This window comes from Myotis davidii, unplaced genomic scaffold, assembly GCF_000327345.1.
Source record: "Myotis davidii unplaced genomic scaffold, ASM32734v1 scaffold217, whole genome shotgun sequence".
Lineage (NCBI taxonomy): Eukaryota > Metazoa > Chordata > Mammalia > Chiroptera > Vespertilionidae > Myotis > Myotis davidii.
In genome coordinates, this window is record NW_006290034.1 from 6,224,513 (window position 1) to 6,238,660 (window position 14,148).

Below are 14,148 nucleotides of genomic sequence, written 5' to 3' on the forward strand. Positions count from 1 at the left end.
CCGCAGCTGCGCAAGCCAGCTGTGAGCTGGACATCTGGCGCCCATCAGTCAGCTGAGTGGCACTCCCGCTGTGGGAGCGCACTGACCACCTGGGGGCAGCTCCTGTGTTGAGCGTCTTCCCCCTGGTGGTCAGTGTGCGTCATAGCGACCGGTCAAACGGTTGTTCAGTAGCTTAGGCTTTTATATAGAGAGATATAAATATACTTGCTTTCTAAGAAATTAAATTTGTATTTTTAAGTCAAATTTTTTCAAATGCCCTATTATAATTATTAGGTCTCTTTAAATGCTGCTAACTATAGTAATAGCAAGAGAATTTTTTATCCATTCTGCTTAGTTCCTTTAGCCTCTCTCAATAAGCTAATTACTAAATATTTAATGACAGCCTGTTTGTGCTAAGTACTATGTTAGGTGTTGAATATACAATAGTCAACAAAACCATTGTACTTGTAATTAATGGAGAAACATATTGTCAAAAATTTTTTTAAATAAAATTTAAAAAACACAGATCAATATATAGGAGCAATTAAGCTGATTAACATTGTTAAGCTGATTAACAATATATAGGAGCAAGTCTCTCAACAGAAAAGACTTTCCCAAGAAGGGCTGTCTGTAGTGAGATCTGGAAGATGCCTCAATCTATTCAAGCTTGGGGTCGTGGAGTGTCCAACAGAGGAAACAACATATGACATGGAGTTAGTAATCTTGTCTTATTTAAGAAACAATGAAAGGCCAGTGTTTGCACAATGGAGACATTAGGAAGGGGAATGAGGCTGTCCCCCTGCTCCAAGTACTACAGGTCCAACGCTGCATGAAAAGAGACAATCAAGGGACTCTTCCCCCTCCCTACATGGGAGTCTGTGCTGTGGGACTCTCCCCTGCCCACGCGGGCGTCTGTCTGTGCTCGTTTATCAATAAATGTCTACCTTTGCTATCAAAAAAAGAAAAAAGAAAAAGACAAACAAGAGAAAAGAAGTAATTTGTTAAACTGCCGAAATGCTTAATTAACTCAAAGGTATTATATGGTAGGTTGCTATCAACCTCTCAGCCTCATTCGGCATCACTTCCCTTCTTAATGTCCCTCTTGTCCATACCCTGCATGCATGTGTGTATGAAATAAACTTCTACTCTAAGATAGTGCAATTCTTGGGAAAGAGAGAACGAGAGAGAGGGGTATCTATCGATTGCCTCCCACATGTGCCCCAACCGACTGGGGATTGAACCTGCGACCAAGGAATATGCCGATTGACCTTTCAGTGTAGTAATGACGCTCCTACCAATTGAGCTACAATGTGTGTTTTTATGAAATGTCTAATTAGGTTATCAAATGTCTAAATGGAAACTTTAAAGGCTGTAGAGAGATTAATCAAAAAGCACCACAGGCCCAGGATGCAACTGGTAGTACCAAAGCCTTATCTGAGAGAACACTGGCAGAAAGAAATGTGGACAGTTTGCAAATGTTTGGTGACAGCTGACTGGTACTTTAGCATTAAGAATTCCTGAGAAAACACTGAAAGAGCTACAGATCCTTCCTCTACCTCTTCACCTAAGGGCTGGGCACCTAGGAATGCAGGTGATCAATGGGAGCATCTAAACAAGAATACAAAAGAAGTAAATGAGTGTAACTTGTCAGGCACATTTTTAAAAAAGTTTAAATCGCCGAAACCGGTTTAGCTCAGTGGATAGAGCGTCAGCCTGCGGACTGAAAGGTCCCAGGTTTGATTCCGGTCAAGGGCATGTACCTGGGTTGCGGGCACATCCCCAGTAGGAGATGTGCAGGAGGCAGCTGATCGATATTTCTCTCTCATCGATGTTTCTAGCTCTCTATCTCTCTCCCTTCCTCTCTGTAAAAAATTAATAAAATATATTAAAAAAAAAGTTTAAATCTATAATTTATATCAATTCTCTCTGGTCTTAGAGTAATCTCCAATTAAATAGTAATAAAAAGTCTAATAAGTAAAGTCCTGTACACCCTTAAAAATGACAGAATAATTCCTATTTAGTCAACAGATTAACGAGAATGAAATTTTCTAACTGTAAATGTAGCTATTTCTAAAAGGGTCAAATAATTTCAAAGCTGTGGATTCTATTTTGTGAGGGCAAAGAAACAATAGCAGCATGTAACTGGGTGCTCCAGGTGCTCTTGACACGTACATTCAGGTACCTCAGGGAAATACCTGTGCTGGGTTAAAACACAAACCTGGAAATTTGCCACAAAAGAAAGTCCTAAACAACTCAGCAATCCAAGTACGAAGCCAGCCTTGTTTAACTTGGAGATGTATTTCCCTTCGGGATTCAGAGCCTGAACTTGCTTATAACGAACATAAATGGTAGCAACGCCTGGGAAAGAGAAAATCCAAAAAACAAGTAATAAATAACCAAGAAATAAAGTTGCCAATAAAGAGTTCACGAAGGTCACTGCTATCCAGAAACAGAGATTTTCCTTTTTTTCTTATTAGTCAAGAAAGGGCTAAATCAAACTTTCCCTTGCAAAAACATTGCCAAAGAACACGCAAGTACAGAAAACGTAGCAGAGCTATGCTTTTGTAGATACGTGCTTGAAAGCTTCAGTCATACACTGAAACATTTACTTGACTTTAATTTTTGACTTCTTATAAAAGAATGCAAATAGTCACAATTGGTGGAAAAAGCAATACTCTAGCAAACCATTAATAACAATTTGGTTTAAAAAACAAGTGATTAATAGGAATGTAAAATTTTGTAGCAGAGCTCCATTCCTTTGGCATTAGAATATCGTTCAAAAATCAAACCATGCTATCCTCAAACTTCGAAATTACTTACCCTGAAGGGATGTAGTTGGTGTTAGTTGTGGTCAGTGTGTTGACGGCTCTTTGCCCTCTACTGGTTGCTTAAGAAATCCACTTAAGGCCTCAAGGAACATTTGGTAATACTTTACAACTTATATTTGAATGAGTAGTCAAGTAGCTCTATACGTTTTTTTAAAGATATATTCCCATAATTCAGCATTTCTAGAAATTGCTTTTCTTTTAAAAGGAACATATCTCTGATCAATAATTTAGTGAGAACATTCCCTCAAGTACAGTAATTAAAAAGTAAAACAAGTAACACAATATTGTCTAAAGGTGAAAGGGGTGATTTGGCTATTAATTTTCATCATTAAGATCATTCTCATTACTTACATAAAACTGCGGCGAAATTTAACATTGCCCCAAACAGGCACTTTTCTGGAGCGATGGTACCAGTGTCACTGAAAGAAAAAAATGGTGTGGATTTCTAACACTGAATTTACACATGTATTTCTTCTAAGGGATAAGAAACAACAGGGGTTACTTCAAGTCCTTTATCTTTGCATAAATCTATGGGTTCAACTCTTATAATTGCATAAGGACAAGACAATTTGAGCTCACAATATTTGCCTAGTTCACTTTTTGTCCTATCACTTAGATTATTTTTTCACATACTAGAAATCAATGTAAATTAATGAAAAAGCATGTTAAGGATGTTGTTACTGACTTACATCTATCAGGCAGTATGTTCATCTGTCTCTGAATATTCTCTAACATCACAGATCCTTTCAAAAAATGTCTTTTGTTATTACGTTCTTTTTTATTTTTTAAATATATTTTATTGATTTCTCACAGAGAGGAAGGGAGAGAGATAGAGAGTTAGAAACATCGATGAGAGAGAAATATCGATCAGCTGCCTCCTGCACATCTCCTACTGGGGATGTGCCCGCAACCCAGGTACATGCCCCTGACTGGAATCGAACCTGGAACCTTTCAGTCCGCAGGCTGACGCTCTATCCACTGAGCCAAACCGGTTTTGGCTATTACATTCTTTAAAAAAAAAAAAAAAATTATGTGCTTATTGATTTCAGAGAATCAAAGGGGGAGGGAGAGATAGAAACATCAATGATGAGAGAGAATCATTAATCAGCCACCTCCTGCATGCCCCCTACTGGGGAACGAGCCTGCAACTTGGGCATGTGCCCTGACTGGGAATCAAACTCTGACCTCCTGGTTCATAGGTCAACACTCAACTACTGAGCCACACTGGCTGGGTTATTATTGCTCTTGACTCTGCCTATAACTCAATTTATAGCTAATCATTTCATGATTAATCAAAAAAATATTTATCAAGAACCTACCCTGTGCCACACAGCGTTTTAGGGACAGAAATATGGTGGTAAGTAAAGGAGACAAAGCCACTGGCTTCCTGGAGCTTCCATTCCAGACCAGTTTTGAGCCCCCACCTCCCTATGGCCGTGACCAATCTTCTAGCAGAACGCTGACTCACAGCATTCCGTCCAGACCTCTATCACCACCAGCTGCCACATGCACTGCAATGCCCATCGGTCAGGGCAGTGTGGTGTACACGGACCCAGATGAACTGCCACCATGTACTAACTGTGGAACCGTGGGCGTGTTCCTCTGTCTCCCTAAGTCAGACTATCTGCGAAATGGAGCTATTACCCTCCTTCCTGCCTCACCGGATGGCCACGAGGAACTGAAAGTTGGGTAGTGCATGTGAAGTATCTACCAGAGTAGCAGGCACAGAGGAGACCCATTAAATGTTACTCCCCCCCCAAATACTCTAAAGATTAAAGAGACAAACTCTTTGTTCTCAAATTGAAGTATGTAGAAAAGAGAATAGAGATCTCAACTAAAACAATGTAATGGGAATAAAAAAGGAATGGAGCCTGGCAGGTGTGGCTCAATGGTTGAGTAACAAACCCATGAACCAGGAAGTTAGGGTTTGTTTCAGGTCAGGGCACATGCCCTGGTTGTGGGCTCAACCCCAACAGGGGGCGTGCAAGAGGCAGCCGACTGGTGATTCTTTCTCATTACTGAAGTTTCTATCTCTCCCTCTCGCTTCCTCTCTGAAATCAGTAAAAACATATTTTTAAAAAGTACTATTCTAAAAAAGGAGATGAAAAAGGAATGGAGTCATTTCTGGTAAGGAATCAGGAAGACTCGGTGAGCATCTGGATTACGTTTACAAAAAGTAACGTATCCAATATGAATCGGAAGGCCTGCTCCTTCCTACTCTAAAACGCATCTTCAGATACAAAAGCTTCTGTTCCTCTCTGATCACCATCAGGGAGTGGGGACCATGTTTTTCTGTTGCTGTTGTCCCTTCTACCTTTCAAGTTTTCAAGAATAATGTATACATATCATTCTTATAATCAGAAAAAATACACACAATTTTAAGTTGAGTTCCAAATGATGCTCTTGTTTTGGATTACCCCAAAAGTAACCCAAAGCATCCATGTCCAAGCCGCTGGCTGCGCGGGCTCCTTCCCTGGCCCTGCAACACGCTGACACACACTGGCCTCCAAATGAAAAGAGCCCTGCCCATCGCCTCGGCAGCAGGCCCTTCAGCCCAGCGGTCTGCACGCCATTTTGATTACACACCATTAAAAAAGTGTAACCATGTAACTTCAAAATATATGTATTATTATTACACATATATTACAGTTCAGCTTAAATATTTTGAGATTTCTAAAATATGCATAGAAGTTCTAATAGTTTCTTCTTGGATCCCAGTGGCTAGTCTCATGGACACCACTTGGGCCACCACAACTTGAACCTAGACAGCATCTGAACCAGCTTGTAAACTGTCTTTGAAGTGAACTTTACTTTCGGTTATGCCCTTTGCTGCTGTAACAACTAGGCCTTTTAGTTAGGGTTTATGAACAGAAAGGAACTAGTTTAACAATCATTTTTCAAATGAAAGGAAAGGAGCTTAAGGGAAGTCAAAATAAGTACCATCGAGTTTAAATATGTCATAATGTTGGGAAAAGATCCTAGGGCAATATACAACGTTCGTTAGCAGAAAAGGGAAAAGACAGAAGGGCAGGGACAGGAAAGGAAGTGCCCAGGGAACTCTGGGTCCGGAAATCACATGCCGGACCATCAGAGAACTGAAACCGAGAAAGAACTCAAGTGGCCTCTAACTTACTTAAAGCTCTTTCAAATGAAAGCAGACAAGTTCTCAAAGAGGACATAAAAACACTAAAGGACCCGAATAAATCCTATACGTGTGTCTTCTCTTGAAGTTACTAAAGTGTGAACTGCCTCCTTAAACCAGCGGTCACCCAACCTTTCGGACCTCGAGGACCACTGGTTGGCGACCACTGCCTTAAACTACACGTGCCCCTAGCAGAGTAGTAAACATTGGTGACGATCAGATTCCTAGAACTGGAACCTTAAATAAAAAATATCTTTTTGTTTTATACATCTTCCCCAAGTGCACCCAATTTGTTGATATTCTTTGGGTCATACCATTTATAAAAAAATACATTTAGCCTTTCAGTTTATCATCCTTTAAAAGGTTAGTTTTTTAGAAGGTAAACAAATTAATAAATGAAACAACTCCAACACCAAATACGCCAAAGTCTGGAAGGCAATCCACCAAACCCATTAATCACATGTGTGGAGGCAGGAACTAAAGGGAGGTTAGAAGAGGGAGGTCACATCACCTTTATAATTGAAAAGAAGGGTTATGGACATACAAGAAATTGAGTACTTCATTAGCAATTTTGAAATTTCAAAAATATTTGCGATGAATGTTGATACTTCATGTGCCAGAAAGATCTAGGCAACATGTCCTGAGAAGTAAGCGCATGGCCTCCAGAGTCAAACTGCCCAGTGAAATTGATTCTTGGTTCCATCATTTACTGCCTTGTGCCTCTGGACAGGAACTTGACCTTCCTGGACCCCATTTCCTCACGTGGGGGTCGCAGTTCCCACCTCAAAGGGTGGCTGTAAGGACCCAATTATTTAAGACTGAAGGATGCTTATGACATTACCTTGCACATAAGTAGATCAACAAATGTTTGTCATTACTATGATCTTTCAATATTATTATTGTTGTCTGCAGCTTTTTTTTTTTTTTAAGAGGTGAGTAACTCCAATTCTATCTCCTGAGACAACATCCAATACTGATTTGGAGAAGAAGGCACTGAAGTGTCACAATTCACTAAGCAAGTCCCAAATGAACCTTAGCCCTCTGTCTCCACATTTCTCCATCACACAGAAGGAACCAAGAATCCTTCCCTGTTATGTTCCTCTTGTCGTTGTAAAGCCAAACGTAACATTTGAATTTCAAAATGCTAACGTTGCCTCTTGGCTTCGATGTTAAAATATGAATGAGAAATAACCTGTAGGATACATTTCACTGACCTGATGTAAGGCAACGCAGGGTCAACATGGTGGAGAATGATGGCAGTAATGTACGAAAATATGAAAGCAGCGGCCGTCCAAATGACCAGGGCGGAGGGCAGGAAACTGAGGCCTTGCTGAAACCACCACATCTCAGACAGGTCTTCTGAAGCAGAAACCAGGCCAGACGAGATCATCCACACGTAGTTCATCTTTTCTGCTTTAGCCGTCCACTCCCCAACCTTGGACTTAGCACCCTGAGCTGGTCCACTTCTGAAACCATCACCCTCACCGCCTACTAACACCTGCTCTCCTTCGACTTCTCAGGAAATGAAACCAAGATTCTCCCACTCAGATCCAGGCTCCTTTCCCGCCCATCCTTCCACACAACATCGAGTACCAAGTGCCGCTTATTCCACCTCCGAAAGGTCCTTAAAATCTAGCTCTCCGCTCCATCTGCACTGCACTGCCCCACTGAAACCACCCTCATCTCTTGGCCAGCTTATTATTATAACCTACTGACTGGTCCTCTCTAGACTGGACTACAACCAATCTAGACTCCACCCTAAAGCCGGGGTGACCCTTCTAACACCAACCTGAGCACCTTCTCCCCCCAGCGAGTCTTTCAGGTCTCCCCTTTGCCCTTATAAACACCCCCTCCTCCTGAGCATGGTCTGTGAGGCACTTGCACTGCCTGGTCTCTATTTACTTTTTATATTCCTCTCTGGCCACTCTCTTTGCTCCCAGTTTCTTGCTCATCACCTTCATCATCATGACCAAAGCAAACACAGTGTTTACTCTGTGTCAGCAATGTTATGAAGCACTTTCCATTAAGACATGATCTCACTGACTCCTCACAGCAGACTTATTGAGGTTAAGAGAACTGCCCAAGGTCAGGGGGAGGTAGAGGCAGGAGTCAAACTCAGGCAGTTCCATTCTGCCACCAATCGCTGTGCTGTACGCCACCGCAAACTGCTTTCAGATCTTCGAATGTGGCATGCTCCCTCGGGCCCCTCAGACCTTCATGCGCACGGTACTGTCTGGATGAGTGGACTCCAGTGCTCTCCCCGCTCCCTCCCACTACCACCAGTCAACACCTACTCACCCATCTTCAAGTCTCGACTCCAGTCCTTCAGCTGTGTCCTGTCTTGTTCCCAACAGTACTTTACACACCCCCCGCCCTGCTCCCAAAGGACACTCACACCACTTACCTGTTACTTGCTTGTTTGGTTTTATCTTCCTCACTAAACCTTAAGTTCTGTGAGAGCAGGAACCAGCTGTTTTGTTCACCATTATATTTTCAGCTCCTACATGACAGGGGGGTGGGGGGGGGGCGGGGAAAAAAGAGAGAACCTACATATACAAAGACCACACATCACCACTTTCTCCCTTACCTTCCAGGCTGAGGATGCTGGTAAATAATAATGAGTCAATAATGTGAATCAGAAAACATGACTGTCTCTTCTTGCATTTAATTTAAAAAAATAAATACATAAGTACTTTCAAATTATAAGAAATGACTCATATGCATGTGAAAGTAACTGCATGTTTGGAGGAGTAGCTTCTTATAGTAGCTTCCCATGAACTTTGCAAAAAGTTACAACTCTTCTCTCCACCCATCCTCCAATGTGCTCAGCTTTCTCATCTCAGACTTTCCAAATAATGAAATCTCAGCTATTTTTGACTTGTACTTGTCACTTACTCTGTCATCTGACTTATTGCTAAATACATGTATTTAAATCTTGCCCAGTAAGTTTCTTTTCCTTTGTTCCTAAAGCTACCATTATAGACTTGAGTAATTTCCTGTCTGAATTACCATAATCTCCTCCTTTCCTGTCCTTTTCCATTGTCAGTCCTTACCACTCCCACCAATTTTCTTCATCTATTCAGTTAATCATGACAATTCCTCCCTAAATTCCCCAACATAAGTTTCTGGGACAATAATTCTCAATTTCTATAAATTTTGAACTACGGTACTTCTAAAATCTTTCACTTTTCTCCTTCTATCTCTTTAATGTTATTTGAATTTGTTTCTGATCATTCCAATCTAAAATCCTTAGGAGTCTGGTACCGTATGTGTTGGTCCTGCCAACCCTTGCACAGGAGTTTCATGGTTTCTGACGATGAGCTCAACTGGGAATGTCCCAAAGGATGAGATGAAGGGCGACCCACTCCGGGAGGGCCTGTATTTATTTTTGCTGGGCGCTCTGACATATAACCAACCCCGGCCAACTTTAATTTCTTGGCTTCAGGTTTGCCAGCGCATGTAGATATGTCAATTTGAATCCTGAATCTGGGCGATGCAGACCCTGTAGTGTGATATAGTAGGCAGCCAGGCCGAATGGGCAGAGCAGGAGCCATAAGCCCTGCTACAAAAGGTCACCAGGTGGAAAGCTCGGAGATCTAGCAACAGTCAGAACTGGGAGGACAAGTATTGCAGGGTGGGACCTCGCCCCCAGGGTGGCCTTTTCTCCCCTAACGACACTGGTCATGCACTTTAGACCCCCTGACCTTTCATATCGCAGGTCATGGTCAGACCCTCCCCTGACATGTCGCTAGTCATGCCGTAGACCCCCCTAGAGGAGGAACGCGGGTGGAGAAAAGCCTCATAGGACTCCCAGACAAGCCCTTGCACAACCACTCCCATAAGCATGAAGCCGTCAAGACGAGGTTCTGGCCCGCATCAAACAATCTTAGGAACAGAGCCCCAGGTCCGCTGACCGCAGAGTCAGGGTTTTGGTCTAACGAGAGATAATATCTAGGCCTCAGTTGTGTATCAGTCCAGGCCCAGAAAGTATCAAGGCCAGGCAGGGCAACACGGGCCATGGCCATGGACCAGCTGTGGTGACTGAAGCCCCCCTGCCCTGGGGCCGACCAATCAGTGCAGACCACAACCCTCAGGAGACACACCTGGAAAGCTGAAGAATATTCTATTGAGGTCCTCCCCTGAGACCTCCAGAGACAAGCCCTTAAGATAAAGGACCAGCAGGCTTATACTTTCTCTCTCTGCAGAACTTTCCCCTCTGGTCCCCAGGCGCGTTTCCTTTGCCTTTCTGTCTCCTAAGTTTCCTGAGTTCACGCAGCTCACTGCTTCCTCACTCGCTTTTGCGGCCCGTGCCTTTCCAAATAAACTTTTACTTGTATTTGAGTTGCTTGGCTCTGAATTCTTTTCTTAGCTGAACTCAAGAACCAAGATCTGACACCTGGTGCTGTTCCCTGTTACAGTTTCTGTCCTCCAGGAACAGTCTGTTCGGAGACGGTACCTTTATTTCCACCACCTGGAGCTACGTGACATTTCTTTGTGATCTCCCTTTGTCAAGGAGGTATTTTTCCTAGCCCACCTTCCACTGAGTTTGTAGAGATTTTTGAGGGTTCTAGCTAAATTTGGGGGAGGGGCTTGTCCAAGGCCATGAGTTGTACAATTTCAAGTAAAAACATTTACATTTTACTTTTTATGGAAAAGCCATCCCTTGAAACACAGGTACCATTTAGGTGAATAAACACAGGTACTACCACGTGAATGGTGCCTCCAGAAGCTGTACCCCTGGGAGGTCAAAGGGAGATGACTTTCTCTCTCTACTTTGGGGGTGGGGGGGGCTATCACCTATCCCCAGCTGGGTTTCCTTTCTGCTATCAGCCCAATGCCCCAGAGGAGACACACTGCTAGTTTACTACTCTGGTCTCAGCTCTCTTGGACCTTTCAGCCCTGAGGACTTCCGTTCTTTCCCACAAGACCTGCTATGCATTTAAAAGGCTAATATCATTTATTCAGCATTTAGGTGTTTTGGCAAAACGGATTTTCAAAACATTTTGTCCACCCCATTGCTAGAAGCATAACCTCCTCCTCATTTGATCCTTTGTGCCTGTCCAAATCCTTCCTAGCCTTCAACACCGAGCTCGAAAATCACTTTCCACCCACAACACCTTCCCTAATCCCTCTGCGCCTGGAAATAAGCACCCGGGGCCTCAGAGAACACGGAGCCTTTGCACATTGCTTACAGCGCACTATCCTCCACAGGAGGACACTGTAGAAGGGCGTTTTAAGTGGATAAAATCCTTAATGGGGACTCCACTTCACCGTAGCACAGCAGAGGGCTTTGCTCAATAAATATTTTATGAATGAACAAATGGCCCAAACCAAATCCTCTTAAACCCCAAAAAGGTTCATAATTTTTCTGTTTCAGTAAACAGTATTACCATTTTCCCAGATTACCCAGATTCCAAGACTTCAAAGTAACCTCCCATGCTGTCGCTGAGTGATGGCAATTCTCCCTCGTCATTTGCAGCCATTCCTCCTCCAGGTTCTCAAGTCAGAGTTTCAACTCTCTCTGCGGAACTACTTTTTTCCTTCCCCTCCATCCATTCTACATGCACTGCCAAATTAACATTCCTACAACATTCTTCTGTTCAAAAACTTGTTTTTATAAAATTGGACAAACTTGGACAAGCTTCCTTAACTTCCCTGAACCAGTTTTTCCTTTGAAAAATGGCATAATATTATTGGCAAAGGCTGCATCGTCCAACACAGTAATCAGAAGCCACAGGTGGTTATTTAAAATTTCAATTGACTAAAATAAAGTAAAATTTTAAATTTTAGTTCCTTAGTCACGTTAATGACATTTCAAGTACTCAAAAGCCACCCGTGTCTAGTGACTACTGTATAGGACAGTGAAAATAGTACATTTTCATTCTTGTGGAAAAGTTCTATTGGACTGTGCTAGAAGGTTATTACTGGGAGTGCACTGACATAGCACAAGTAAAGAACTTAACACACTGATGACATAAACAGCAGCTTTTAGAATTAACTGTTAAATGTTCTAATACTCGATTCATAGAGGTTTATTGAAGAATTAAATGAGATAATATACGTAGTAGGTGATATGGATAATATACTGTCATAGGGGTCAATAAAAGTTTGTTCCTCTTTTAGAATATAAAAGATGAATTACCTGTTTTCGTATCAGTCTTCAAATCTGCCCAAACTTGCCCCTTCGGAAGATCCTGAAAACCACATACAAAGAAAATCAGAGATTGTTCAGCCCACATGCTTTTATTTTAAACACATACAATTTCAAGTCAACGCACCAATATTGTTCATGGTCAGAACACTATGCTATAGGATTATTAATAGGTTATTTTCCCTATAGAGGTGATACTTGTGTGTTTCATAATGATGTTGTACCATCTAGAAACAAGTATTTTAAGTCTAGGATATCAATTCTCTGATCCTTTTTTATATTAGATACCTTTCACTGACCTCAGAAAGGATAAAAGAAAATACAAAAACAACAAGTTTCCCCTATAGGATAAACAAAAATGCAAAAAAGAATAATGGCCTATTAAGCAACATAAAGCACTATTTTTTGTGATGCAATGGAAAGAATGCAGCTGTGTTATCAGATTTATCTAAGTGCAAATCTTAGCTTTATCATGTTCCACCTGTATAATTTCAGGCAAGTTACTTAGCTTCTCTGAGTTCCAGTATTCTGACTTGTAAAGTAGCAATCTAAAAGGGTTTTTCCTTAGAGTTGAACCCAGTAAACATAAATATAATAATGACAGCTGACATCAATTTTGTACAGCCATAACTAGCCACAAGGATGGGAAATGACAATACTTAATTGTCTGTATACATGAGTCACCTTGGATTAGTCTCTCCTTAGGTTTTGAGAATTCTAGCTGTTTCCACTGACAATTTAGAGAAGCAGGGCTTGAAATGTTGCCCAGTTTGCTGACAACTGAGAAATTTCAGCGGACCAATTAGGGGAGGAAGATGAGTATTGCCCCGTATTTTCACACTAGAAAAATGGAAGCATGGTTGCCAATCAAGCAAAGTAAAAATTTTAATGGTTAAGAATGTAAGAAACCTGTTCAGCCGGTGTGGCTCAGTGGTTGAGTGTCCACCTATGAATCAGGTCACGGTTCGATTCAGTCAGGGCACATGCCCGGGTTTCGGGCTCAGTCCCCAGTGTGGGGTGTGCAGGAGGCAGCCAATCAATGATTTTCTCTCATCATTGGTGTTTCCATCTCTCTCTGTCCCTATTCCTTCCTCTCTGAAATCAATAAAAATGTATTAAAAAAACAAGAATTTAAGAAACCTTTTAAAATCCTCCAAAATATGCAGGAATAACCTTCACATGGCATGATGAGTTTATTAAGAAAATGTTCTTGCATCTCTCACCTATTTTCTCTGTTTTCTTTGACGATCCATGAATCAGAACTGCAGCTACAATTTTCAAATTTCATAAATATTGAAATGCCACTAGTAATAAGATGAATTCCTTATGCTGTCTCCTTTAAGTGGTGACTGAGAAACGATAAAAAAATTCTATTTTTTTAATAAATATATATTTTTTAATCCTCCCAAGGATATTTTTCCATTGATTTTAGAAAGAGTGGGAGAGAGAGGAAAAGACAGAAATATCGACGTGAGAGAAACACATCGATTGGTTGCCTCCTGCACGGGCTCGGCTGGGAAGGAACCTGCAACTGAAGTAAATGCCCTTGACTGGACTCGAACCCAGGACCCTTCCGTCTGCAGGCCAACGCTCCATCCCCTGAGCCAATCTGGATAGGACAAGAAAGAAAATTCTAGGTGTTCCAAGTGAAGACAGAAAGCCCTGGGGGTACACAGAACCATCAGGTGCAAAGCATAATAGAGAATGATTATTTTTCTAAACACTCTAAGTTGGACTTCTGACAAATGCAATGTTCTTGTAATGATTAAATCCTAGATGTCTAGAAGGTCACGCAAGTTTTAAAATAAGTTGGATCAAATATCACAGGTAATTGGGGGAGAATCTGGTGCGCTGCGAATTACAACACTGCACCTGGGAGATCTGGAAAAAAAATCATTTGCGTTTTTCACATGTGCCTTACAGTAAAGCCTGTTGTGGATACAAAGACTTGCCATTTAGCCCTAACTGGTATGGCTCATCGGCCTGCGGACTGAGGGGTCCCAGGTTCGATTCCGGTCAAGAGCATGTACCTGGGTTGAGGGCACATC

At 41.9% G+C, this 14,148-nt stretch overlaps 1 protein-coding gene across 5 annotated transcripts in view; it reads right to left on the reverse strand.

Annotated features, from left to right (window-relative positions):
• Nucleotides 1–13,495, reverse strand: part of DRAM2 (DNA damage regulated autophagy modulator 2) — a 19,805-nt gene extending 6,310 nt beyond the window's left edge. For 4 of the 5 annotated variants that reach the window (XR_001513728.1, XR_001513727.1, XR_001513726.1 and 1 more), the window contains exons 1-6: nt 13,324–13,493; nt 12,092–12,143; nt 8,354–8,449; nt 7,164–7,308; nt 3,159–3,226; nt 2,198–2,337 (exon numbers count right to left, since the gene is read on the reverse strand). Coding sequence is in view for 1 of the 5 variants with exons in the window: in XM_015563429.1 (XP_015418915.1) it covers nt 2,198–2,337; nt 3,159–3,226; nt 7,164–7,294 (339 nt within the window). In the remaining 4 variants the exon portion in view is untranslated. Of the gene's footprint in view, nt 1–2,197; nt 2,338–3,158; nt 3,227–7,163; nt 7,309–8,353; nt 8,450–12,091; nt 12,144–13,323 lie in introns of all 5 variants that reach the window. The other variant, XR_001513729.1, reaches the window with a different exon arrangement.
• Between the last annotated feature and the right edge of the window lie 653 nt (nt 13,496–14,148).